Source organism: Diprion similis, chromosome 4 (genome assembly GCF_021155765.1).
Source record: "Diprion similis isolate iyDipSimi1 chromosome 4, iyDipSimi1.1, whole genome shotgun sequence".
Taxonomy (NCBI): Eukaryota; Metazoa; Arthropoda; class Insecta; order Hymenoptera; family Diprionidae; genus Diprion; species Diprion similis.
Genome location: NC_060108.1, coordinates 10215632 through 10240795, shown reverse-complemented (window position 1 = coordinate 10240795; position 25164 = coordinate 10215632). Strand labels below are relative to the sequence as shown.

At 37.0% G+C, this 25164-nt stretch overlaps 1 protein-coding gene across 1 annotated transcript in view; it reads left to right on the top strand.

Annotated features, from left to right (window-relative positions):
- The window catches only part of LOC124405585 (tRNA dimethylallyltransferase), a 124227-nt gene that overhangs the window by 21640 nt on the left and 77423 nt on the right, over positions 1-25164 (top strand). Inside the window, exons 2-3 of the mRNA XM_046880612.1 lie at positions 15956-16093; positions 17054-17487. Coding sequence (XP_046736568.1) covers positions 15956-16093; positions 17054-17487 — 572 coding nt within the window. The remainder of the gene's footprint in view (positions 1-15955; positions 16094-17053; positions 17488-25164) is intronic.

Below are 25164 nucleotides of genomic sequence, written 5' to 3'. Positions count from 1 at the left end.
ATTTTATACCCTGAGGGGACTGTGTACAATAGGCGTAACTCTCCTGTCTCTGCTCCCGAATCGAACTGATGGAGCTTATTTATATTGTTGTAATATCGATACATGATCGTTCATATGAGGCTGGCATGGCAGGAGAAAATAAAGAAGCAGGCGTTTGTAAAAAGGACAAAAGAAATCGAAAGGCACTATGTCGAGGTATGACGTATGTATGTGTACTTATATATGTGTAATGAACGATCCGTGAATAATTTTTTTTCCCGGTATATAATACATATGTGTATATACGAGTACATATATCGACATAAATATATATGTATTAGGGGGAAAAAAATCAATCAAAAACCATAACGTCTACCTTTACGATATTCATCTCGGTTCAATTACAGAGCTCAGTTTCTAATGCTCGATCACTGTACGTGTGTAGCTTCACGTCGGGTGAATTTAGAAACGATTTTTAAACGGTATTCATTTCTCGCTGAGATGATGTATGAATTTGAAAAGTGTTGCGTATCTTTCTTTTCCAATTATACAGGTGTCTGGCTCAATATCGTCTTAAGGTGCTTATAAAGCAGCGTTGTACACCACGAAAACGCGGGGATGCAGAACTCATGTACCGCTCAAGCGATCAGAGTGAAAACTTGGGCAGTCAATGCTTTGTTTTGGCAAAAAGTGGAGCGTCTTTTTAATTTTTCAAAATTTTGAAAAAAAATTTACAGATTATTTACCACCTACAGAAATTGGCCTAATTTTCACAGTTACACGGAATTGATCGAACTATCCGGTATGATGCCACTCGGCGGTGATGAAACAGACATTTTGAGCCCAGTCCCATGAGATTTGATGGTGAAATGACGAAATGGCAGCTGATCTGGTTTTCGATTACGAAGTACACCGAAATCTCATTTTGGCGACATTTGTTACCGACATTACGCGCATGCCGGTAATGTACGCGTGTAATGTCGGTAAAAAATTACCGGCATGCGTGAAAAGTCGGTAACAAATGTCGCAAAAATGAGATTTCAGTGTACTTCGTAATCGAAAACCAGATCAGCTGCCATTTCGTGATTTCACCATCAAATCTCATGGGACTGGGCTCAAAATGTGTGTTTCGTCGCCGCCGAGTGGCATCATACCGGATAGTTCAATCCATTCAGTGTAATTGTGAAAATTTGGCCAATTTCTATGGGTGGTAACCAATCTGTAAATTTTTTTTCCAAATTTTGAAAAAGTAAAAAGACGCTCCACATTTTGCCAAAATAAGGCATTAATTGCCCAAGTTTCACTCTGATCGCTTGAGCGGTATACGAGTTTTGCTTCCCCGCATTTTCGAGGTGTACGACGCTTCTTTATAAGCACCTTAAGGATTTTTCGCCTTTGATAGCCTTTATCATTTGATTTATGTTTTAACGATTCTGAAAAAATGTCAAAGCTTTCTTTCATATATATATATGTCTACAAAATATTTTGATAAAGTAAAAAGCAAGTAGGAAATTCATGGGAATTTGTTTCTTTTTTTTTTCGATATATCGCCGCAATTATACATGAGATACACTTTTTCACCGAAGTAAGAAATGCAAAAATCGACGGAAGCGGCATGGAAATTATTGAGTTTGGTTCGAATTTCCTGTACATTTGTATTTAATGAATGCAAGTGCGTGAGTTGGCTGCCAGCGGCATACGATGCACATAAATTAAAGTGAATTTCGATCCAGTAAACTACATGATATACTGATTAACTGGTGATAATTAATTACCAGACGAGAGAGGACTTGTGCTGGATACACGTAGCAGCAACAGGCGTAAAAGGTGATCTCGAATCATTTGGGATGTTCTTCTTGTATTTTTTGCACCTTTTTTTACCTTCATCAAAAATTAATTTACCGTCTCGATCGGATAAAGCGAGACGAAAAAATGCACCGAATCAAAAAACAGAAATAAAGAGAAAAAGAGAGTGGATTCGCAGGTTTGCTGATCTTGACAATCTTGGTAACAACAGGTTTAAGTGCCATCTGGTATACATTTCTGATGCGCGTACTATAGAAACCACGGAGACTAGAGTCAAGGAGTACGAGCTTCATTGGGGATTATACGAAAAATTATCGTTCAGTAGTTTTAGAATTCGTCCAACGAAGCACTGTTGTCGTAAAGTTCCGTCGTGAAATCGGTAAGAATCGACTATATACAACAAGAGACAAAAGTATTCGTACAGTGAATAAATTTAAATAAAATAAGGAATAATTTTTTTAATTCATTTACGCAACACAAGATAACAAGTACGATTCTATATTTTTGTTCACGTTAGTGTCCAGGCATGAAATGAAACATCATACGTTTGAATAAATGAATTGATTTGAAAAATTATTCCTTATTTTATTTAAATTTATCCACTGTACGAAATTTTTGTCCCTCACTGTATAAAATTGCTCCTCACCTGAAAGGAAATATCGTTAAGCGTGCGTGCTTGGGTTAATTATTGTGAAAAAAGTGTTGATTATCGTCGTTATACGAAAGTTGGAAAATTGGTAGGTTATTTTATATATATATAATGTTTTTTAATTTTGTATCCTTATTGCAAAAATAAGTAGGTTGGGAATTAACATCACCTCGCAAAGTTGTTAGAAATTTTTTTTTATGGCGACCAGACAACGCAAAATTAGGAAAAAGTCGGGACATTTTTTATCATAAGGTCGTGACAATATTTTTTAGGGATTACATTCCAAGGGGGGAGTGAGTGGTCCAATAAAGATATCCAGCTAAGAGACTCCGGATTGGATTATCCGTTCGGTTGGAATCGTGGTAAAACCCAATTTTACCTCGTTGGACAATTATTACCTCGGACCGTCTATATTATTAACCTTGGAACCACGTTATGCAATATAATTGTTCACAAATATGCCAATAAACACCCCTGTAAGTGTGAACCGGTTATATTCACGTCTACCATTGTTGTAAACATCAAAGTTTCAAAATCTTGAACCTCTATAGTCACCTTTAGTCTAGTCTAGTCTCATGGCTTCGGTTCCAGTTATATGACCGACATTGATAGTCGCGCTTTTCGTTCCCTCAAACCTGATAAATCGAGAGGTAGGTGAGTACCTATAGGTGTAGGTGTAGGTGTAGGTATGTGAAAAGTGCTACACTGCTGGCTCTCGAGATTGGAATGGGAGATAAGCGACGTGTTCATCATCCGAGCTGCCCTCCGCAAATCGCAGCTCCTTTTATCGGCCTCTGAGAACCGGTCCGCCACAGCCGGCTGCCTCCTCTTCCTGGTCCATGATCTGCTCTGCTTTACACTGCTTTGCTCTGCTTTGGTTGGCTCCGAGCCGGACTTGGTTCTATGGGATTGCGTAGGTGCGTCGCATTTCACATGTGCTTGTCGGACATCGTCGACGGGATCGGGATTGTCGTTATTCTTATGTCTAATTTCTGCTTTAACTTCCCATTTCGTTAGCATCGCAGGTTATCGAGGAGAGGGGATGGAAATCTGAATTTGAAAAGTTTCGACAGCGTTAAATTGCGAATTTTTTCGCGGCGCAACGCGAAGTAAAGAAATCGAACTTTGAGGAAACATCGGAGTTTCGAATGGTCCGAAATCCGATGTTCAAATTTGCGAAAATGAGAGTATTTCAAAATCTCAAACATTGATATTTTTAATGATTGAAGATTTTCAGTTGTGTGAATTTCTGGCTCGGTGTAATTTCAACACTTTGATCACTTTCTTTGTTTTCGATTTTTCATATTTTTATGTTCGGAATCCTGGTAATTCTGATTTCCGTTTACAGTGAAATATGGGATTTATTTTGGGAAGGATAAGATTCAGAAAAGAAAAAAGTTCCGATAGTAGTCTTACCTAGAAGGGGGAACGTGAGTTGGTACTATCAATAACTTTATCAGTGAATGCAGTGAGGAGAGTTTGACTTGACGTTGCCTTACGTTTATTAACGGTACACTTAACGTTTTTATCACGTAAGATTATACTTGACTTTGAGACAAATCGAAGAAACAAATTTTTGCCATCAGTTTTTAAAAGTAGAAAGCTTATGGCACATTTCAGTTTGGAAGATTTCAAACCTTCAAATTTTACTGGTAGTTTGAACAATGGGAAAAAGGGAATTCTCATTTATTTTCATACCACAAAATGTCAAACTTCACTTTCGTATGATTTGAATGCTTTTATAAGACTAGAATCTACAATAACAGAGTTCAACAAACGAAATTTGTTTTCTAAATTTATATTTAAATAGATAAATTTTGATTCTATACATCGAATAATAACCAAAATCTTTATTTATTATTTATAAAGTTTACTTTTTTGTCTTCTTTACGTTGATAAGTTTTGAAGTTTACTTTATAGTATACTTAAGCAGCAGGCAGTAGTACATTAAAATAAGAGGCAAACTTTATCTAATAAAAATATTTTTCCTTCCATTAGTCACGTAGAAGAAATCAAAACTTGATATCTAGAACCCAGACGCAAAATCCGTGTTAATCGGTATGATCAACGATTAAAATGAAATTACGTTTGCACCAAATTTGTAATTTTTCAGAAAAAAAGCTCTGTTTGTATCATCTTACAAAATGGCTGAACACACGGGTCACCAGATCTCATTTCCGAAAATTCGAATAATCACAGTGTGAATCTTTTTCGGACTTGGACCCCACCGTAAGTTTTGATTTTTTAAAATTGGATCCAATTTTTTTGTAATCAAAGGCGACTTCGACTCCTTAATACGATCACTAAGAAGATTTTTGGTAGCATCATCCAACGTCTCAGAGAAAATCGTTAATCGTTCGTTTGAAATTCTGTATTTCAAACCAATTTTTCCCGAGATATTCGATCATTTCTAATTAATTGGGGTGCATGCGAATGTCACACGACGACAGTATCTACTTACCTATTTGCCAGGAAATCCTTGATCTCAATTTTCGCTTGGCGAACTTGTAAGTGTGCTAGATTCTTTTCTTCCTCTTCTTTGCGTAATTCTCACGTTTCTCAATGGTCAATTTCGCTCGGTCGTAATTACATCGGCACTAAAGTAATACTCGACTCTCGAGTCACTTGGATCTAATGATAAAAAAAAAAAAAAGATAGAAAAAATGTAGTAGTTAGATTAGTATGGCTCAATACTGAATTGGGACTGCTAAAGACTTCGTGTATTGACTACTAAAAAACTTTCTCACTGGTAAATGCTGATGTTAGATACAAATACTGAAGTCTAATTACTGAAAAGTCGATCACGCGTATCAATCATTGCATTATTAGCGGACGTTGAATTCCTGGATACTGATTACGGATACTCAAATTATAAGTGCTGAATGTTGAGAATGGAATTCAAGCCGGTAAAGGTTTAAATTCTACACACTATGTAGTGAATAATAAATTTTTTACATACCGAACACCACGTGTATTGGATGTTAAAACTTGAATGGTTGGTAATGATTAAATATTGAACGGTGAATCAATAGTTAGGTAAGGGATTTTCGATGCTTCATGGTGAATATAAAATACTATATTTATTACAAATGTCAAGTATAACTAATAATGCTAGACGCCTGATGCTATACTTTGAATGTTAAACAATGAATTCCATCTACCGAATAACAGGTAAATATTCAAAATTCGACGAGATACATATGCTTCATACTGAATGTTGAATATCAATATTTGTTGTTGAATATTCTCCTTGGGATTATTGATCTCTTGTCCCGCTGCCATTATTTTTGGTTCTTCGCATGAAGGGATTTCCAGTTCAAATACCTGCCAGCTAGTTTTTAGAATGCTTTTTGCACGGGCACTTCGAGGTCTTCGCCTATTTGCTGGGCCTTCTTAGCCTCCTTCACCTTGTATGTTACTTTTTCCGTCGTAAATATGCCTGCTTTGCTAGAGTTTAACGTAGGGCGAATGTTCCGGTTCATGTTAAGGTGTTTATAAAGAAGCGTTGTACACCTCGAAAACGCGGGGTAGCAAAACTCCTATACCGCTCAAGCGATCAGAGTGAAACTTGGGCAATTAATGCCTTATTTTGGCAAAAACTGGAACGTCTTTTTGCTTTTTCCAAAATTTTGAAAAAATGTTTACAGATTGCTTACCACCCACAGAAATTGGCCAAATTTTCACAGCTGCACTGAATGGATCGAACTTTCCGGTATGATGCCACTCGGCGGTGATGAAACACACATTTTGAGCCCAGTCCCATGAGATTTGATGGTGAAATGACGAAATGGCAGCTGATCTGGTTTTCGATTACGAAGTACACCGAAATCTCATTTTGGCAACATTTGTTACCGACCCTTCACGCCTGTTGGTAATTTTTTACCGACATTACACGCATACATTACCGGCATGCGCGTAATGTCGGTAACAAATGTCGCCAAAATGAGATTTCGGTGTACTTCGTAATCAAAAACTAGATCAGCTGCCATTTCGTTATTTCACCATCAAATCTCATTGGACTGGGCTCAAAATGTGTGTTTCATCACCGCCGACTGGCATCATACCGGATAGGTCGATCCATTCAGTGCAACTGTGAAAATTTTGCCAAGTTTTGTGAGTGGTAACCAATCTGTAAAATTTTTTTCAAAATTTTGAAAAAGTAAAAAGACGCTCCACTTTTTGCCAAAATAAGGCATCAACTGCACAAGTTTCACTCTGATCGCTTGAGCGGTATAGGAGTTTTGCATCCCCGCGTTTTCGAGGTGTACAGAGGGTCTTTACAAGCACCTTAAGGTTTATGATACGGTCGTCTCGTCGTTGACAACTTCTCTATCAAATCCTATTTTCCCACGGCTCTTCACATGTAAAAAGGAGACTCATAGCATACCCCAGGGGGACGCATTGCCGTATCAGTTAAATTTTACGAATCATAGATATATTTATCCCTTTTGACGATTGATCGCCTCGGTTGGTGCAGTAGCCAGACAACTTTGGATTCAATGCCGAAACCTTTAGACTATAGCAATTGGACAGCCTCCTTAAATATATATTGGCATCAAGTCCATGTCGACTTTTCTTACAATGTCAGTTTTCAATCAATAATCTCAGTATTTCGTTACCTCTGAATGGAAAATAAGTTTTTTTTTTTTTTTTGTAGTATCTTGGTGTCCTAGTAGAAATACTTATAAATTCTATGCGTTAAACAACGGCGAATACTAAAAGTAAAAAACACAACGCAGGTCCCGAGCCTCGAAGAAAGTCCAATATGACAATTCCTTATGCCGGATGCTAAATATCCCAACAATAATCCCCTGCGTGGTAAAAAGTGACGAAACAGTGAACGGTTTAATACCGTTTCACGAGGCGTCATGATCTGGAGGAGAGGCTGCCCGTTGCGGTCAGATCTCGCGGGGAACTCGCCCGGAGGCTATTAAAAGTAGTTTGGTAGTTCCTTGCAAGAAATTCCGAAACGTCTACTACCAGACTTACGATCTCTCTGCCCTCTCGCGTCGATCCTCCCACTCAATCAGTCACTGCTTAGAATATTATACACATCGGAAGACACGCGTAGCCTTCTATCTTTCTATTAGCGTTGATCCCTTTTTTCTCTCCTCTCCCGCAGCTATTTGTACACACACAAATATGCCTTCATCTTGTACTGTTAGTCGTCGTGTATTTTATCGTACATCGAGCACGCGGTTGCTCCGACTCTCTCTCTCTCTCTCTCTCTCTCTGCAGATTAATACCTATATGTGTGAGTTGGCCCTCTAGTATCCTGTTAATCCTACGTCAGGGCACACGAGTACCGTAATTTGTTTGAATTGTGCTATTTGTTAGAGTAAACTTTAGTAATGATTCTCTTACAGAGTGTGTATGTGCGGCAGTATTATACTTACCTGTAGGTGTAGCGCAAGTCTTGATGATTGCGAACAGGTTTTTAGGCAGTTATGATCTTCTGAGCACAGGATCCCGAGGATTCTTTATCCTCTGTATAATGTCTCCTGATCGTTAATGCCATCCTCGGGCAGACTTATACAGAAATTATGTCTTTAATGGAATATCGCATTGGATCTAATTACAGATGCTGCACGGGAATTGTCGTGCTGATATACTTGTTTCTACAATGCCTTGCGGATAAATTTTACACTTTTTTTCTTCTATTCGCGTACGTGCAGATGCCACAGTTTTGTTGCTTCTAGAATTGCAAGTTCATACTATGGAACTTTTTTTACTCATTATTAATTGGTAAGAAACGGGGATATTTCCTTGTTGCAATTTATTTTTAGATTGCTCAAATTGCACAAAAAGTGACTAGCTTAGTATATACATACATATGTAATGGATGTAGGTACGCATCTATATATACACACATATATGTATTAGGATGGTCGTTAAGTGTTTTTTTTTTATTTTTTTTTTGGAATTCCAATATTCGATGATCGTAGATCGGTTTTAAAAATACAAAAAAGGAAATCACTAATTTTTTCAGATTTTTATTTCGAGAAACGAGTCTCCCGGCTGACTTTTTTTTTTACCTAATTCTTCGGTAGTAGAATTTGTATTTAATTATTAAGCACTAGAATGGAATTCCCCTTACATCTTACACATCTTTTTCCTATATCATTGAAAATAACCACGTTTCAAAATTCAACGAAGGTTAAAAAAAGTATAAAATGCGACGTTATATAACTTGAAAAATGATTGAAAAATCATATACTAAATTGAAACACTCATGACTTTTACGGAATGGACTATCTACAGGGAGACTAACGGCTGAGGATAGAAGTTTGAAAAAATTACTGAGCAATTTTTTCTACAGTTCGTGCCGATTTATGACCATCCAAACGTGATATTCCATTTAACGACCACCCTAATATATATATATATATCTGTGTGTGTGTGTGTGTGTGTGTGTATGGGTACTTATAAATATACTACTATACCTATACACCCATTCATTTTGATCAAAATCTGAGTTCTCATGTCATGGATTTTTTTTTACCGAAAGTATTCCCAAAAAAATTGGATTTTCTGAAACTTCTAGGTCTTTAGACCTCTTAGTTTTTGATTTATAAATTTTTTAAGGCTGCAGGTTCCGGATTTTCTTCGAAAAGAGCCGAGAATAAAATTCTTGTATATTTGATAGTATCAGACTCTATGAGGCCTCTCAAAATCATGAAGCTGATGCTGATAGCCAGGGTTAGGAATGCAACGTATTAAACTTTTTGGAAGTAGGAAAATACAGTTCAGTTTTATACTCACAATTCTATAAAAATATTGCGGGTTCAAGGTATTTAAAAAAATTTTGATTTTTCGACTTCAGTTCACAACTTATTCGAATGAATATTAGGACGTCTGACTGTTAACTCTGATGGCTACCAGCTGAAACCTTGTATCGAAATTGCAAAAACTTCGACAATTCGATTTTCTCGGAAAAATGTATCTTATTTCAGAGTTGAACCCTGAATTTTCAAGACTAAGATCACCATGTGACTCCAATTCTTTCTACATACTTCTATCAGCATTCGAAAGTTGATAACTGATGTTTAAGGCACTTAATTTGATGCAATATTTTACACTTCCAAGAATTCTTAATTCTTTTCAAAAATTACCGGAGTACCTATCAACAAATAAATCTCATCTATCTACAAAAACTATTCAAATCCATATTACTGCCAAGTCCATTATGACGTTTCCTTAGGCGAGATATTCGTAATTAATTAATGCAATTGACACATGCAAAGGATTTACAGACTGCATGGTAAAAAATATAAAGTAATGGCTCTGAAAGAGTCTTTCATACGATAATTTCGCTTGTTATTAGTGATACTTTTATCAGCTCGCTCAAAAAATTTTCTCAACATTTCTCGTTCAGCAAGGTTTTCAGTTGATTTTACCATTACTTTCTAAGTTTCGCCGGATAAGAAATTACGTTCCAGATATGCTGTCGTAATGTCTACTTTCTCGGTATGTCCGTTCGCTCTACAACGAGCAGCAGAAATTGTGTGTAACTATTCATGCATCTATATTTTATTTTAGATTATTATTAAATTAAAATTTTTATCAAATTAATACAAATACATAAATTCGAGAAATTGAACGTAAAATATTGTGACATTATTATATATATATATGTATATTAGGGTGGCACAAAAAAACCAACTATTGTTTTTTTTTTTACTCTCGTATGAAAAAATGTTAGTTTTTGATGTTTTAAGAGCCCACTCCAAAGGACAGTTCAAAAACAAAAATTTTAAAAGGGCGCTCCACATTTTTTAAAACTTCAGAAATCGTCAAAAATCGTTTTTTTTTTAATTATTTCTCTCGTTACGGTATAATTTTATAGACAAAAAAAAGAAAGTTCCCGAAAGTTTCAGTTCAACATTTGAATTTTGAAAGATCGCTCATAATTTTTTTTCAATTTTTTGGTGCATTTCTTTAAATCTTTTCGAGCAACCTTTTAATATTCATATTAAAATTTCATAAATTTTTTTTCTTCAATTTAGTAAGAAAGAATCGATAACAATACACCACGACATGAAATAAAAATCAAACAAAATATTGAAAATATAATTTTTTTTTTTAAATTTGAAGTGATCTCTTGAAATTTTTTTTTTTGAGCTGTCCTTTGGAGTGGGCTCTTAAAACATCAAAAACTAACATTTTGTCACACGAAACTCAAAAAAAAATAAATAAAAAAAAAAAAAAATAGTCGGTTTTTTTGCGCCACTCTAATGTATATGATTTTAAGCGATTTACATCTAAAAATATGCTGAATTAGTACATTATCTAACAAGGGAATAAAGTCGATGATTAAAGCCGTGGGTGGGTTTATATACGCAATGGTCTCATATTTTCCGCAAATGAGGGAAAAAAGTTCAAATGACATAGTAAGCCATTTTCGTTTTGCTTCTAAGATCAAAAAAGTTAACATTATGGTTGAGTTCGGAATAAACATGATAACAAATTCGAGCAATGAAAAATACTTGATGTCAAACCAGTTGAAATTTATTTGCAGTTTCATCGGCGCATCACTTGACATAATAGAGGTTGAAAAAAAAATCCTGAGCATCTAGAGTTGACTGAAATTTTGTTAATTAAATGTAATAAAATTACCCAGTATCCTTAAAATCCATTATGGATCTCAGTTTCATCTCAAGCACAAGGTTATAAAAAATTATATGCGATGTTAAAAAATGGAGAAAAAGTTTGATACCCATTCCAAAAGGCCCGATGGAGTCTTTGAAACGTTGAAAACGACCGAAGAGAAGAAGTTTTTTAAAATAGTACCTACGCTTAAGGTGTGCAAAAATCGACGACCGTGAAACGTTCGTTTAGTTATATTATCGGCGTACATTCATACTACACGAAATAAACACGTATACCCATAACCCAAACGCGATGGATTTTAAAAGCGAGTATGAAAAAGTGTCCGTGTTCCTAATCCACCTCTTCTCTTGCTGTCTCGTTTTTGTGCCCCTGTTTCACCATCTCAATCCTCCTTCTCCTCCGTCGTCGTCGTGTGTACAAAATCTACTTCCCTGGCATTCGTTCGCTTCGATGCGATGTACTCGTTGACACGGATCTAACACTGCCAGGTAGGTAGGTTATAGGTATAAGGTAGGTAGGTACACTAATTGTAAAGGTGCGCCTACGCTTCGTAACTGTGAAAGACAAAGTTCTGTCTGCTGCCTGCTTACAAACGGATTATCACCGGTCTAATTCCGGGCACGTGGCTGCCTTAGAAGAGCACCTTTTTAAACATCGATTACATGACCGTTTGTTCATCATATTCCGTGGCAATTTTACTCTCGGTGTGTGAACTGTTCGTTCGGGCCCAGCTGTGCCAAGTATTACGATTGGACAATTTTATTCCGATGAGCATCGCTCTGCAACGATTAATCGTCTTTTCGCCACTTGTGCCAACACGGGGACGGCATCATAGTACAAATTCGAGAATTATCTGAAATCGAGAAATCGAGAGACGCCAGCTAATGTGATAATGGATCATAAAGAATTTGAAATTTGTTATGTGATTTTAGCGTTTCTCTTTTCAATAGCAGCTTAAACTCATGACGCGAAAACTTTCATTTTCCGAACTACTCTCTTTAACAGATTTAATTAGTTGCATCAGGATTGATAATCACTTTATATTCCACTTCGCTTAGTTAATTAAGCAATTATCTTGTGATCTAAAAAAAAGTCGATTTGACGGAATTGAATTTCAGTTAATGAATCTAATTCAAATTTGATTATAGATCATGCTCAATTGTATCGATTCAAATTTATTTGTAATTGTTTGAATCGAGTTATCAATTTTTTTTTTTTCGTTTGTCGGTAAACAATTAGCGATTTATTGGAGTGTATGATTTTTTTTCATAGAATGTAAAAAAAAATATTAGAAAATTTATGTAAAATTGCGCTATGCAGAAATTTGCTTAAAGATTCAAACTTTTGAAGATCTTGCCTGGCATAGAGTATATTCCATAAAAATAACACGTGGATAAATTTTTTAATGCATCTTTCATTTCATATCTTAATGTTAGGGCATTGCATAAATTCAAGGGTTACTATAATGTTTCAAATTTACTTCTTTTTACACAGAGAATTTAAATTCTTACTTTTTAACTTGGATTTGTTGATGTTTTTCTTTATGAAGCGAATTCACCACATTGGATCGGAATAATTCATACAAATTATTTCTACAACTCTCTGAGCTTGGTAAGCTTCCAAGAACACTCGCTGAAACTTCCGGAAGTCTTATAAAAATGTTGACCGCAGGACTTACGATTGGCCATGTGATCGTAATTGGAATAAAAAACACAAGGAACTTTTCAAATGTCTAACCGCATGCACTTTATCGCTGGAATGCTTCCTAAGTTACCCAGAACTCTGTGAAAACATCCAGAATGCTCAGAATTCATTTTCAAGATATCCGTTGTGTTACACATTTGTGGTAATACAACGTAATGTTGTGTATGTAATGTATTTAAAAATAATGTATGAAAAAAATGTATTTTCTTCACTCATTAGTAACCTTAAAACCGGTTCCAGTCGTCTTAAAAACTAAATTACGAAAAATAACCTGAACGATTCGAGTGAAATTTGACGGGAAAACCAAATATTTTACGGACATACAGCATCATTTTTTAAAACATCTTTCAACTTCCAGTTACAAAATGATTACAGCTCGAACTTTAAGAATATTCATAGTTCTTCGAGTCTTCCACTAATTTTTATATAAAGATTGGTAAAAGACTTCTCGCTTTCGATTTAGACGTTATGATATATTCTTTCATACATTGTACGTGTGGACAAGTTGTCCCATTTTCAGTGGATTGTTCAACAATCTAGGCTTCGCCGAAGAATGTTTTAGACAAAAACTTTAAGGTTTCAACGAGGACGCGAAACAATACGTATCTGTTTCTTCCTACTTCTTAAAATTTGAATCAGTAAAAATTCACTGATTATACTTGTAAGTATTGTTTACCACTGAAAAAAACTAGTGCATATTCATTGACGATTACATGTAATCATGATGACATCAATGATGAAGTACATGTAATCAAATGACATTTGACATTTCGCGATCCTAACCTCAATTTCGTGCCTCGTGAAAAAATGCGTAACATGCTCTTGTTATATAAATTATCATTTGCAACATGGAGGCAACGGTCTTTTCGTCTCGCTTATTTGCAATATTCGTCTACGACTCGTATATATGCTCACCTGCGACTGATATTGCAAACTTACGCTCGGCTCGAAAAGACCGCGTTTGCCTCCTTGTTACACAATATACTATTTTTGCGTTTGAATTGTTTATAACTAATTATAAATAAAAAATACACCCTTTTTTCCATAAGTATTTTATAACTTGAACTTTTCAGAGACTCTAGAAAGTACTTCCAAGTATATATATAAAGGTATTGCAAAAAATACAACGGAAATAATGAAAAAAACTAGAGAAAAAAGACGCTACATATAATCCACAAACGCCCCTCAAAGGGATAACGTAGCGAAGGGTTTTCTCGTTTTTTCGTGATTCTATAAAAGTGTGGTTAAATAAAAATGAAGAGAAAAAGTAGGCCGCCCTGGGAACTCGAGAAAAGCATTAAAGCGTGCTTCGGCGACGCCTCCGTCTGCCTTTGCGGTGTAATAATAATATACATGTAGATATGCAAGGGGCTTTTCGTAAGACGGCAGGTGTTTCCCAATGGGAGCTGCCTGCATCGTCTCGGTGTATGTATAAAACGGGGGAAGAACAGGTGACGCGAAGAGCAGCGCCCTTTGTCTCGTTCCTGACGGTGCGTGGACCGGTACCGGTTACAGACGGACATCGGTCGTCGCCCGGCGCGTGCCTCGGGCCCCCCTTTTTGGTACATCCGAGATTCGAACCCCAAAGAAATTCCGGCTTTGTCCCTTGCATGTACGCCTATATATATAGATATGTATGTGTGTGCGTGTGCGTGTGCGTTTAATTCCACTCGTCCTGAAGGCGTGCTTTTACGACTTGGCCCTACTCGAGTCACTTCGGTCAAATATTAAGGATATATATCTTTTTCTTAGAGCGTGTATCTAATGATTTTTACTCGTACACGAAAGCGTATATAGCGAGCTGTTGAAAAGGTTCGTTAGTACCTGCTGTGATGAAGAGTTTGCTTTTATACGATTCTCTTGGTTTGAGAGAAAAATTCAATTCAAGAATGTCAGGAGATGTGTGTATTCCGAGAAGGTAGAGTCGGAATTGGACATTTTTCGAAATCGATATGGTATGGTTTACGGAATTTATGCACGTTTATGGATATGAGAAATTTCTTTGGAAGTCGGATTTTGTTACTCGATCACATCTTTAGTTCTGGAAAATTTCTCGAAGTTTCTTTTTAGCAGTAGTGAAAAAATGATAAATCCGACAATGTTTTCCACCCGAGACTTGTCGAGACTCTAATTTTAAAAATATTAACAATATTTAATCGACATCGATGATTAAATATGTTTTTACAGACTTTGTGACAACTTTACTAATTCCTGACCCTGACCATTTAGGTTGGATTGATAATGTTTTCACCACATATCACTTTCTTAGACCTAAGAAGCATTGAATATTTTTCTACACCTTTTCTCCTTAGATCGTTATTCATTAACGAATGTTTCGATCTGAAATATCAATCATATAAGCCTTGTTTTTCAACTTATTATTTATTAAATCTCTTTTAATCGAAGAAGTAGATCGTTTATTTTTAATTTACTTCATTGATTACGGAAGAGATTGTTTTTATCAAACTCAATTTACAAAACCTAAGTAAATTATTGGCAAGTAACTTTCCCTAAAAGTAAACTGTTTAATGAGCTAAATTTCTCTGTTCGATTCCCTTGGAAAATACTATTAAATACTGACAATGCGTTCATAATTAATAACCGTATAGGTATAACGACCCGTTACATTGCTTGTATGTTTTTTAAAAAAAGCTTTTTAAAATAGGCGAAATCAATAGAAAACAAAATCATTTTCGACTTCAGAAATGTCTATAAAAAATTATTATCATCACTTGAAACAAATTCTTGAGATTTTTTAGAATCAATAAAAATTAAATGCTTGAAGTGCATAACAAACGGTTCGAAGGACAACATCTGCAATAAATATAAGTATAATGCTGTAAAAAATCATGAATCAAGCTGTTACTTAACGAAGAGGTGCTTTACAGAGTCCGAATTTGCCGATGTAAAGTCCCTATCATCTAAAGTCTTCCTTAATCGAGACCGAAATGATGAGAAATGTACGTATAGCAGCTTTTCGACATTCCAGAGCCAATAACAACAGCAAGAAAAGAACATGGAATAAATGATAGGATTCTTACAATTAAAACCATGTTTCTCTGACGACGGTGAAACAGCCAATAAAGAGAAACGCTGTAGAGAGAAAATACAGATTAGAACGGAAATGGACCTCTTATGGGTCGTGTCTTGTAGGTGTGTAACTTTTCTTCTTATCTTCTTTAATGGCGATCTTTCATCTCCTTTCAGGTTTACAAAGGGTTGGACGTGATTACAGCGAAGGTAACCAAAGAGGAGCAAGCTATGGCACAGCACCATATGCTCGACATCGTAGATCCCTTGTCGACATTCACGGTCGTTGATTTCAGGAACAGAGCATTGCCTGTTGTATCCTTTTAATACCAGCAGGTATACAGACTCTGATTATGAGCATCACGCCGCTTCTTGATGGTGTGCTGATTATACGAGTTATGGAACTTATGATCCGATGATGAAGCTTAAGCTGTAATTTCACCTTCAGGTAGTAATTTATAAATTTTCATTTCGTTCTTGTATTTTGTCTATATAATCTCACGGTTATACACCCGGTGGGCAGGAAAGTGAACTTTTTGTCTATCTCATAATGTAGATGTTAGATTTGGACTCTTTGGGTGTTGATTAATACAACATAATTGTCCGAGCGCTGGCGCTGGTGCACCTGGTGACACGCAGACTACGACTGCCCTCATATTTCATCTGTTTTAACTTCACCTGCTTCGAGTCAAGCACTACTATTATACATTTAACACAGCTTGAATGTCAGGGATAACTCGCTGTTAGCTGGAGGGACGATGATTTTAATTTACGTTTAGAGAAATTTATCGATCTGTCAATCTGGGCGTTATTTTTTTACACCTGTTCGCTACGTATATATAATTAAGCTAATAATACCTCGATACAAGTTCATAGAAACCTGTAAGAAAATAAGAAAATTATCTGGATATAGAAATTTTACTTCATCTTTTACGTTTTTGCAAGATACTTTTGGTAGTTTGAGGAAGGTTTTTCCTGCACGAAGGAATACTGGATATAGGATGAACAATTTTCTAGCGTTTTATAACATCTTTTCTTCTTTTTTTTTCAAAACCCCACGATTTACAACAATTAAAAAAATCCAGACGATTTCACTGCAATCCAATTTCCATCAGATTATTTCGGGGTTCTTTTTCTTGTGAAAAACAAACAACCTGGAATATATTCCATACTGACATATGCCGTACAGATGATGGCGATATCCTTTTCTTAACCAATCGATTGCTTTCTTACTTCATCCATTCTAATTAACTACAACTTCCTTAATAGACATAGATAGACAAGCTCCTGAGTGTCCAAAAGCTGCCAATAGTCGTCGGTGGGACGAATTACTACATAGAATCTCTGCTATGGCAGGTGCTCATCGAGGATCCAAAGGATACGGCGGTCCACGAGCCGTCTTCTTCGTTAGTTTTCGATCGCGACGGTGGTTGCGTGAATATACGAGGTAGTGAAGTTGTAGAATCAGATCGTGCGTCGAGTGTTGCCTTAGTTGACGAAAATCGTAGTGCAGTGGGTGAAAATCCAGTGAGTGATGTGTGTGAAAGTGAAATACAGGAATACGAAAGTGCCGAAATCGACGCCCCGGCTTCAAAGAAGATCAAATTTGACGATGCCATCAGCACCGACGAGCTGCACCGGAAGCTCAGAGAAGTTGACGCACCAATGGCTGACAGATTGCATCCGAATGACCGCAGAAAAATTATAAGGTTGGTATAATGCTTGCACGATGGTTTTTCGTTCGAGAGATCGAAGTTCTTAACGTTAATGTAACGATTCATTTTTGGGAAAATCGTTATTTCGTAATTGCAGGATCGTTTCGAATTGACTAATCTATTTCTAAAAAGCAAAGTAAGTGTACTCAGACTTTGGGAATCAAAATCCTTTAAACTCGTCTGAAATTTTCAAAACTATGATTTCAGTTTCAATATTTCGTTCCATTAACGTTACTAACTTCAATCTGGTTTTCGTTCGTGCTTTAAATTTCTGCGTTCAATACTGGTTACTACTATGATTTTTCTGCAAGTTGTGAAGTTTTGAATTTATTGCGAGTAGTTGTGAATTTTATTTTTAATTGATTTATTATGAAAGCATAAGATGGAGACACTTGCCGTGAGGTTAGTAAGAAAAATTCTTTCTTCTTTGAAATCAATACGCTTCTGTAACGATGAAACGAACGTACGGCTAGCAATTACACTAATTGCATCATGTATAAGAAACGACGTACGAGTTGTTTTATCTGTATTTTTAACGGAATGAGTATGTGGGTACCTGGTTAAAGTAAAGGTCAGTCGTAGTTCACCGGCAGTTGAGGGGAAGAAGGCTATATCCACAATGACCCGGCGGTAGCCATCTATATTAATTATAATGCGGTATACCTACTAATTGTTGCGGCCAGGTAAGCCTCGTAATTGGTCATGCCTTGACTTTGCTGGTCTGATGATTTTCTCGAGGCTGATCCTTCTCCCTTCCCCTTGATGATTACCGTGCTATAAATACGTTAAGAATCCGTGGATACGCATATTCATCCATGCGTCCAAATATACTGACTGGATAAATATTGCACTTAGTTTTTGAGTGACAATTTCTTACACGCGATTCACAGTCCTCGGAACAAGTGAATAAAGAGCGGTGCTTTGAAAGGGAAAACAAATTTCTATGACCTGTGATTGAAAATCACTGACACTTTCAGATTATGCGACATTGAAAAAATGTTCACGTGTTAAGTATGCTGCTCCTGGTTTCAGAGATAGTTAATGAAGAGCACTTAGAGGGAACCGTAAAGCAAAGCCTGTTGGGACTATCCCAGGCTCAGGAAATCATTAGGAACCCCCTTGAAACAATCGATAGTCCGTGAACAGTCGAAGTAAGGGATTATAAATTTAGCTTGAAAGCCTTCAATTAGCATTAACGACGTCCGAAAATGAAGGAAGGTATTGAAATATATAATTAAGATACTGGAAACTTTACTGAAACATTTAAAAAAATCATCAGTAGTCAATGAAAAGGCAAAGAAAGAAATTGCCTTAGTCCACTGGATCCATGTCAATTCATTAAAGGTGTCACTGGGAGTGGTGAAGTGAAGTGACTTGAAATTAATGAGAATCCTTCCTTAAGGTGCATATAAAGACCCGTTGTACACCTCGAAAACGCGAGGATGCAAAACTCCTATACCGCTCAAGCGATCAGAGTGAAACTTGGGCAATTAATGCCTTATTTTGGCAAAAAGTGGAGCGTCTTTTTACTTTTTAAAAATTTTGAAAAAAAATGTACAGATTGGTTACCACCCACAGAAATTGGCCAAATTTTCACAGTTAAACCGAATGGATCGAACTATCTGGTATGATGCCACTCGGCGGTGATGAAACACACATTTTGAGCCCAGTTCCATGAGATTTGATGGTGAAATGACGAAATGGCAGCTGATCTGGTTTTCGATTACGAAGTACACCGAAATCTCATTTTGGCGACATTTGTTACCGACCTTTCACGCCTGTTGGTAATTTTTACCGACATTACACGCATACATTACCGGCATGCGCGTAATGTCGGTAACAAATGTCGCCAAAATGAGATTTCGGTGTTCTTCGTAATCGAAAACCAGATCAACTGCCATTTCGTCATTTCACCATAAAATCTCATGGGACTGGGCTCAAAATGTGTGTTTCATCACCGCCGAGTGGCATCATACCGGATAGGTCGATCCATTCAGTACAACTGTGAAAATTTGGCCAATTGCTGTGAGTGATAACCAATCTGTAAAATTTTTTTTCATTTTTAATTAAAGGCATTAACTGCCCAATTTTCACTCTGATCGCTTGAGCGGTATAGGTGTTTTGCATCCCCGCGTTTTCGAGGTGTACAAAGGGTCTTTATAAGCACCTTGAAACTAACAGTGACTTTTCATGTGGCTAAATGATTCAAACGCACATGTAACGTCCGGTGACACTGCAATAACTTTCATTTGAATTTCGCCAACTCGAACCACGTAACATAATTCTGTATTCTTTGATCCCATAAATAAGAGCGCTGGTATGTATCATCTAGGATTTTCTTGGTATGTGAAGTCCTACATTTCATCGAAATCAAATTAAATTTTCGTCGAAACTGACTGCTATTTCCTTGGAACCCCGAATATTGTCTGCGCACATGATAGCTGCACCTGCTTCTGAAAGCTGACGAGCGATATTTTAATATGCAGGATAAACTGACCTGGAAACGTTCGGGAAGGGTCTGAAACCTTTTGCGATTGTTAAAGTATCCCAGGCGAAGAGATGGGTGCCTATCCTAGCTAGCTGTAGACGCAAACGACTTCAAACCTTCCAATTGGAGATATTGACAGCTATCCCCAAGCATCAAATTCCTGAGTTTAAGATTCACTTAGTGTCAAAACTTGGAGGCAAAAAGTTTCTTTGGATTCTGGTTGGGTGGATGTGTCTCTCGTGCTTCTCTCGTACGCAGCTCTTCTTTTCAGGTCAGATCTCCGTTCCGACGATGCTTGGCGACGATTTTAACGTCGCGTGACTCAAATTATACCGCTCGATGGTGGTGTGAATCTTAGATGGCATTCAGCACGCGTGTGCGTGGTACCGGCATGGCACCGCGACACGTGGAGTCCCGACGTGGGCGGTGAGGGTGACGGACAAAGACAGCCGGGGATCGCTGGGTCTAGTCTCTTAGCTAAATACCCGTTGGAGTGGCGAGTGATCGGTGAATCTATTTAAGGGAGGACGGAAGTGGATGCATAAATAAATAAATAAATAAATAAGTGAATAAATAAATGAAAGAATGAATAGATGAAGAATGCCAAGGAAAGAGTAGTCATCACCCAAATGGCCGTTGCAGCATGGAGTTCCCTGCATTCCACTCTATTTGGTGGGAAAAAACTTGTTACGGATTTTTTTCAGGGAAAATCGTTTCTCCATATATCCCAGAATGTTGCAGTGCATGTTGATGCCGTTGTGAATTTGGCATTAGATACCCAACGCTTGAATGTGCCAGATCAATTTCAATGTTCAATAATGGATCCATTTCTTGTATTATTTTTACCGGGGAAATGAATCACCATTCAAGGACGTCGTATGTCTTTAAATCCGAGCTTAGAATATCCTTGAGCGTAGTTTTGCGAGTAACGTGTGTCTTCAGCATTTCCAAGGTCACATTTTTGCACATCAAAATTTCATCAGGTTATGATAACGTGAGTATGAGTTTGAAGATAGCAAGATGGTTCAAAGTTGACGGTTTGATAATTCTAATTTACAATTCGAATAACTTACTCTCAATGACTGCAAATCACTCCAGCACTGATTTTTTTTTATAGCTTCTTGCGATTTTGTCTGACTCAGATCCCATCCCCATCCCGCTGGGTGACCATTATTTATTCATCGTCAGCTGTTTTCGACGAGCTAATTTTTACCTCCAGATGTCTTACGATTTTAGATAGTGACTAAGACTTCCGCATGACCGAGAAGATTGTATGAAACTTACTGTTCAGTCATGAATTATTTCCTGATCACTCGTTTGGACTGCATCTACACGTCATAATCACTTTTTTCTCTTTTGTTCGCGACATCGCTCGCCTATACAGGGTCACTCGCTTTAAATATCGAGAATGGGAGGGGCTTAGTAGACGCGAAGGCGCATCCCTTCAGCCAATAAACCGGATGAAAGTGTGGTAAGCGGTACCAGTTGTGCGATTGATAATCAAGGTTAGTTCCTCTACTACACACTTCCATGTGTCTGATCGAAGGCTTTTGTGGTTTGCTGAGGGATCCTCGAAATGTTTATTCCGAGGTCTATTGGTAGCTGGATTAGTCCTTGTTGATGCTTTTTCCCCACAACAAGGAATCGAGTATCCTTCTCCGTCACGATCACAGTCTAATGCATTGCTCTGACCGTTGATTGGCTGAAGGGATGTGCCTTCATGTCTACTAAGTCCAGCCCATTCTTGATACTGAAAGTGACTCACCCTGTATATAATGTATGTTTTCTGTCAAGTACCCGAAAGTTTTATACAAATCGTAGAGAAGATGATAATTTTTTTTCTGACTTGCCACGGTAATGGTATTGTTTTTCCATTGGTTATTGGTTAAAACGTTTTTCTCTGGTCATCTTTGCGAGTTGATAAATTAGTATAGTTATTTCACATTTAATTCAAAAACTTTAGGTAGTTTCTTTTTCAAGTTTGCATCATTTCATTGAAAAAACAACCAGCAACGTATTGTGCGTTACTCAGTTCTGGTTAAATTCTATTTATCCTCCTCAGAGAATATATCTGTCTCCGTTTTTATGACTTTCGTAAGTTTTACGCTTGATAGTCTATCGCCACGTGGCCAGCCAACCGCCCCGGCCTCGGTTACACGTGTTTGACCCAGTCAAGGCCCAACCGAGTTACGTTCTCCAGTTGATCGCGTAAATTGTATTTTCCCACCAACTTTGTGGTGTAAAATTGGAGCAGAATTTGGCCGACTTTAAAGCCTAATTATATCACCTCCTACGAACTTTGCTACTTGGAAAAACTTCTGATATCCGTATAAGTATTTAAAAAAAGTAACTGAAACACAGACTGCGATATTGCAAAAGAAAGATTTGCGTTAAAACTACCTCTTCAATGTAGTTCAAATTTTTCTGATCAATTGGTTGAATTTTGAAATTTATTCTACTAATTCGGATAAAGTCTAATATTTTTTTTCCATTTTCATAGCCATAAGTCAATAACAATTTCGACTACCGGAAGTTTTCAAAAAAAGTTTTCCGATAGGTCGAAACTGTTTTTTGACTACTCAATATGTAAAAGTACCGTTTCATCCATATTTTTTTTTACTCCGTTTTACATGATCATTCTTATTGTCATAGCTAAATTAACAAATAAGTTTCATGTTATATTACGAAGCTGAAACTAACAGGTAATACAGTCGGATGACCAAACAATCATTCAGGAAACTCTTAGCATATATTCCTTGGTATTTTATAATATCGTTTGCTCACTCTCTGAAAGCCTTCCAGACGTGTTCTACCTGCTGGATATTGCCTTTTAGTTACAGCATCATCGTTATGTTGAGACAAGTGTTATAAATCTAGTAACGCCTGCTATTTCACAAGTTTGTAAACAAAATATTAACTTAAATATTAAATTAATATTAAAACATATAAAACAAATAATTGCAAAACAAGTCAGGCATTAAGGGGTAGAGATAAAAATCTGAAATTAAGGAATTACTTTTTCTTCAGTCAGGAGTCGATTTGGGGGACAGCATGGAAAAAATTCGTCGGCACCCCTAAATAAAAATGACTCCTGTACTCAGTGGTTTTATCAGCCTTATCTTCGGCAATTTTTGGTCGTTTAGCAAAAGAAAGAAAAAAACAAGTGTTTTTTTTTTGCCCCGAAAATCCCACTTCTTTTTCGCGCCTTGGCCATGATTACAAGGCTGAAGCTTGTAACGTTAGCATAACAAAAAATGATAGAAAAAATCGTTGTTGTACATTCTTAAAACGACTTTCAAGGAGTTGGCATTTTGATTTTACTACGATTTACTAGCTAAATTTCAGACAACCCTAAGGATCAACGTAACGATTTTTCCTGAACGTGCATCGTTTACGTAATGTTACTGACTTCAACCTCGTCCGTAACTTGACATTTTTTTAGTCTACGTGTACCGTATCCACCGGAAAGTACTCGACCTACTACCGTGTAGTAGGTCCTCAATCCAGCTTATATTTGTCCGTTTATCGGTCTGGCTGTTCCACGGTGGGTCAGCCGGAAGGGTGGATGTTGGCACGGAGTCAAACTGTGATTGCCGACCGAGACTTCTCTATCTCCTCCTATTCATCCTGCTCGTCTACTTCTACGTCGGCGTCAACTTTGTCTGAGCGCACTGCGACGTCTTGCGAAAGATTTTTTCTCCACCATCCATAACCACCCTCGTCCTCTTATTCTTATTTTTCATCTTCTTCCTTACGCTTCACTTTGGCCCCGTGAACTTGGCTCAGTCGCAACTTTGCCAAGAAAGAAGGATAACAAAGTGAAAGAGAAAATATTAAAATGTTTGGTATTTAGAACGTTAATCGAGTTCTTTATCGCTTAGAATAACGCATTCACGGTCTGATGAGTTATCAACGGTTATAGTGTGTAGCAGAATCCCAAGGCGGAAAAAATGTGCTTCACTCAAGTGAAGTTTATTGGGTAATTGCATGAAGAAAAATTTGTACGACGATTATTGCTGCTACTACGTGTGTTGCAACTTGTCTTCCGCGTATATAGTGTATCATATGTAAATATAACATAGCAAGTGGGAAATTGTCACGAACATCGTCAAAGCTCTTGCACACAGTCACACTCTGCAGCTATATCGACGAAGTACTTGTCGGCATAGTTGAGTAGATTGGCGTCCGTTCCGTAGAATTAGGCACTTGGACTTGGCCACTCACCGCTTGTCCTCCTCTACGTTTGGCTAGAACCACTCCGTCCTTGAACCACCGCCTGACTGGGAATCCCCGGTGGTAGTGTACACTCAACCAAATTCACTCAGAATCTTTGTCTCGAACTTAGACATTTGCATAAGTTAGATCCGGGGTATAGTTTGCTCCAAAATTTAATGTGAGAGCTGGAACATGATTCTAGACATATTGTGACAAGACCAACAGAAAATTGACTTTTGCTTTGAGTCTTCCTCCAATTTTTGCTTCAACCGTGGCACTTATGCTATTTAACAACTCGCATCTTAAAATACTTATAGAGGCTTCTTCCATCCAGTTGAGAAGTATAACAAAAGGGCTCTAAACTTTCAGGCTGAAGCTTGTTTTGCTACCTGCGATCAGTCCACCTCGCTGCACTTCACGTTTTTTGGTTTTATTCTGTTGACAGAAAATGTTGTTTTTTACTGAAATAAAAGTTGAATCATTTTTCTCGCAAAATAAAAAATTTCGTAATCTTTTCTAAGAATGAAAAAATGACGATAAATGGCGATTGCTAAATCAGTTCTATAACGCAGTCCCTAAATTTATCTTGTACATGGAGTGAAGTTTCAATTATTGAAGTATTTAGTTAACTTTTGGACATTCTTTGGAATGTCTTATACGTTTCAACTTAATATTGTATATTGCCATTGAAGTATAATACCACGTAGAACTGCTTGCATTGCGACATAGATTATATAAATAATCACCGGGGTCTACTATTACAGAATAAATAGTACGAATGATATGCTTCATTAACCCATGCCATACCTATTTTTTCGTGACATAAGTGCCATACTTGGATCTGTGTTATCCCATCCGATTTTCCGTCATAACTTCGAGCAAAATGGTCGTATTTTATTTATTTATTTATTTTCTTGCTTCAGTAAGAATAGCTCTTTTGTCGAAAAATCTATCCATATATTGACAAA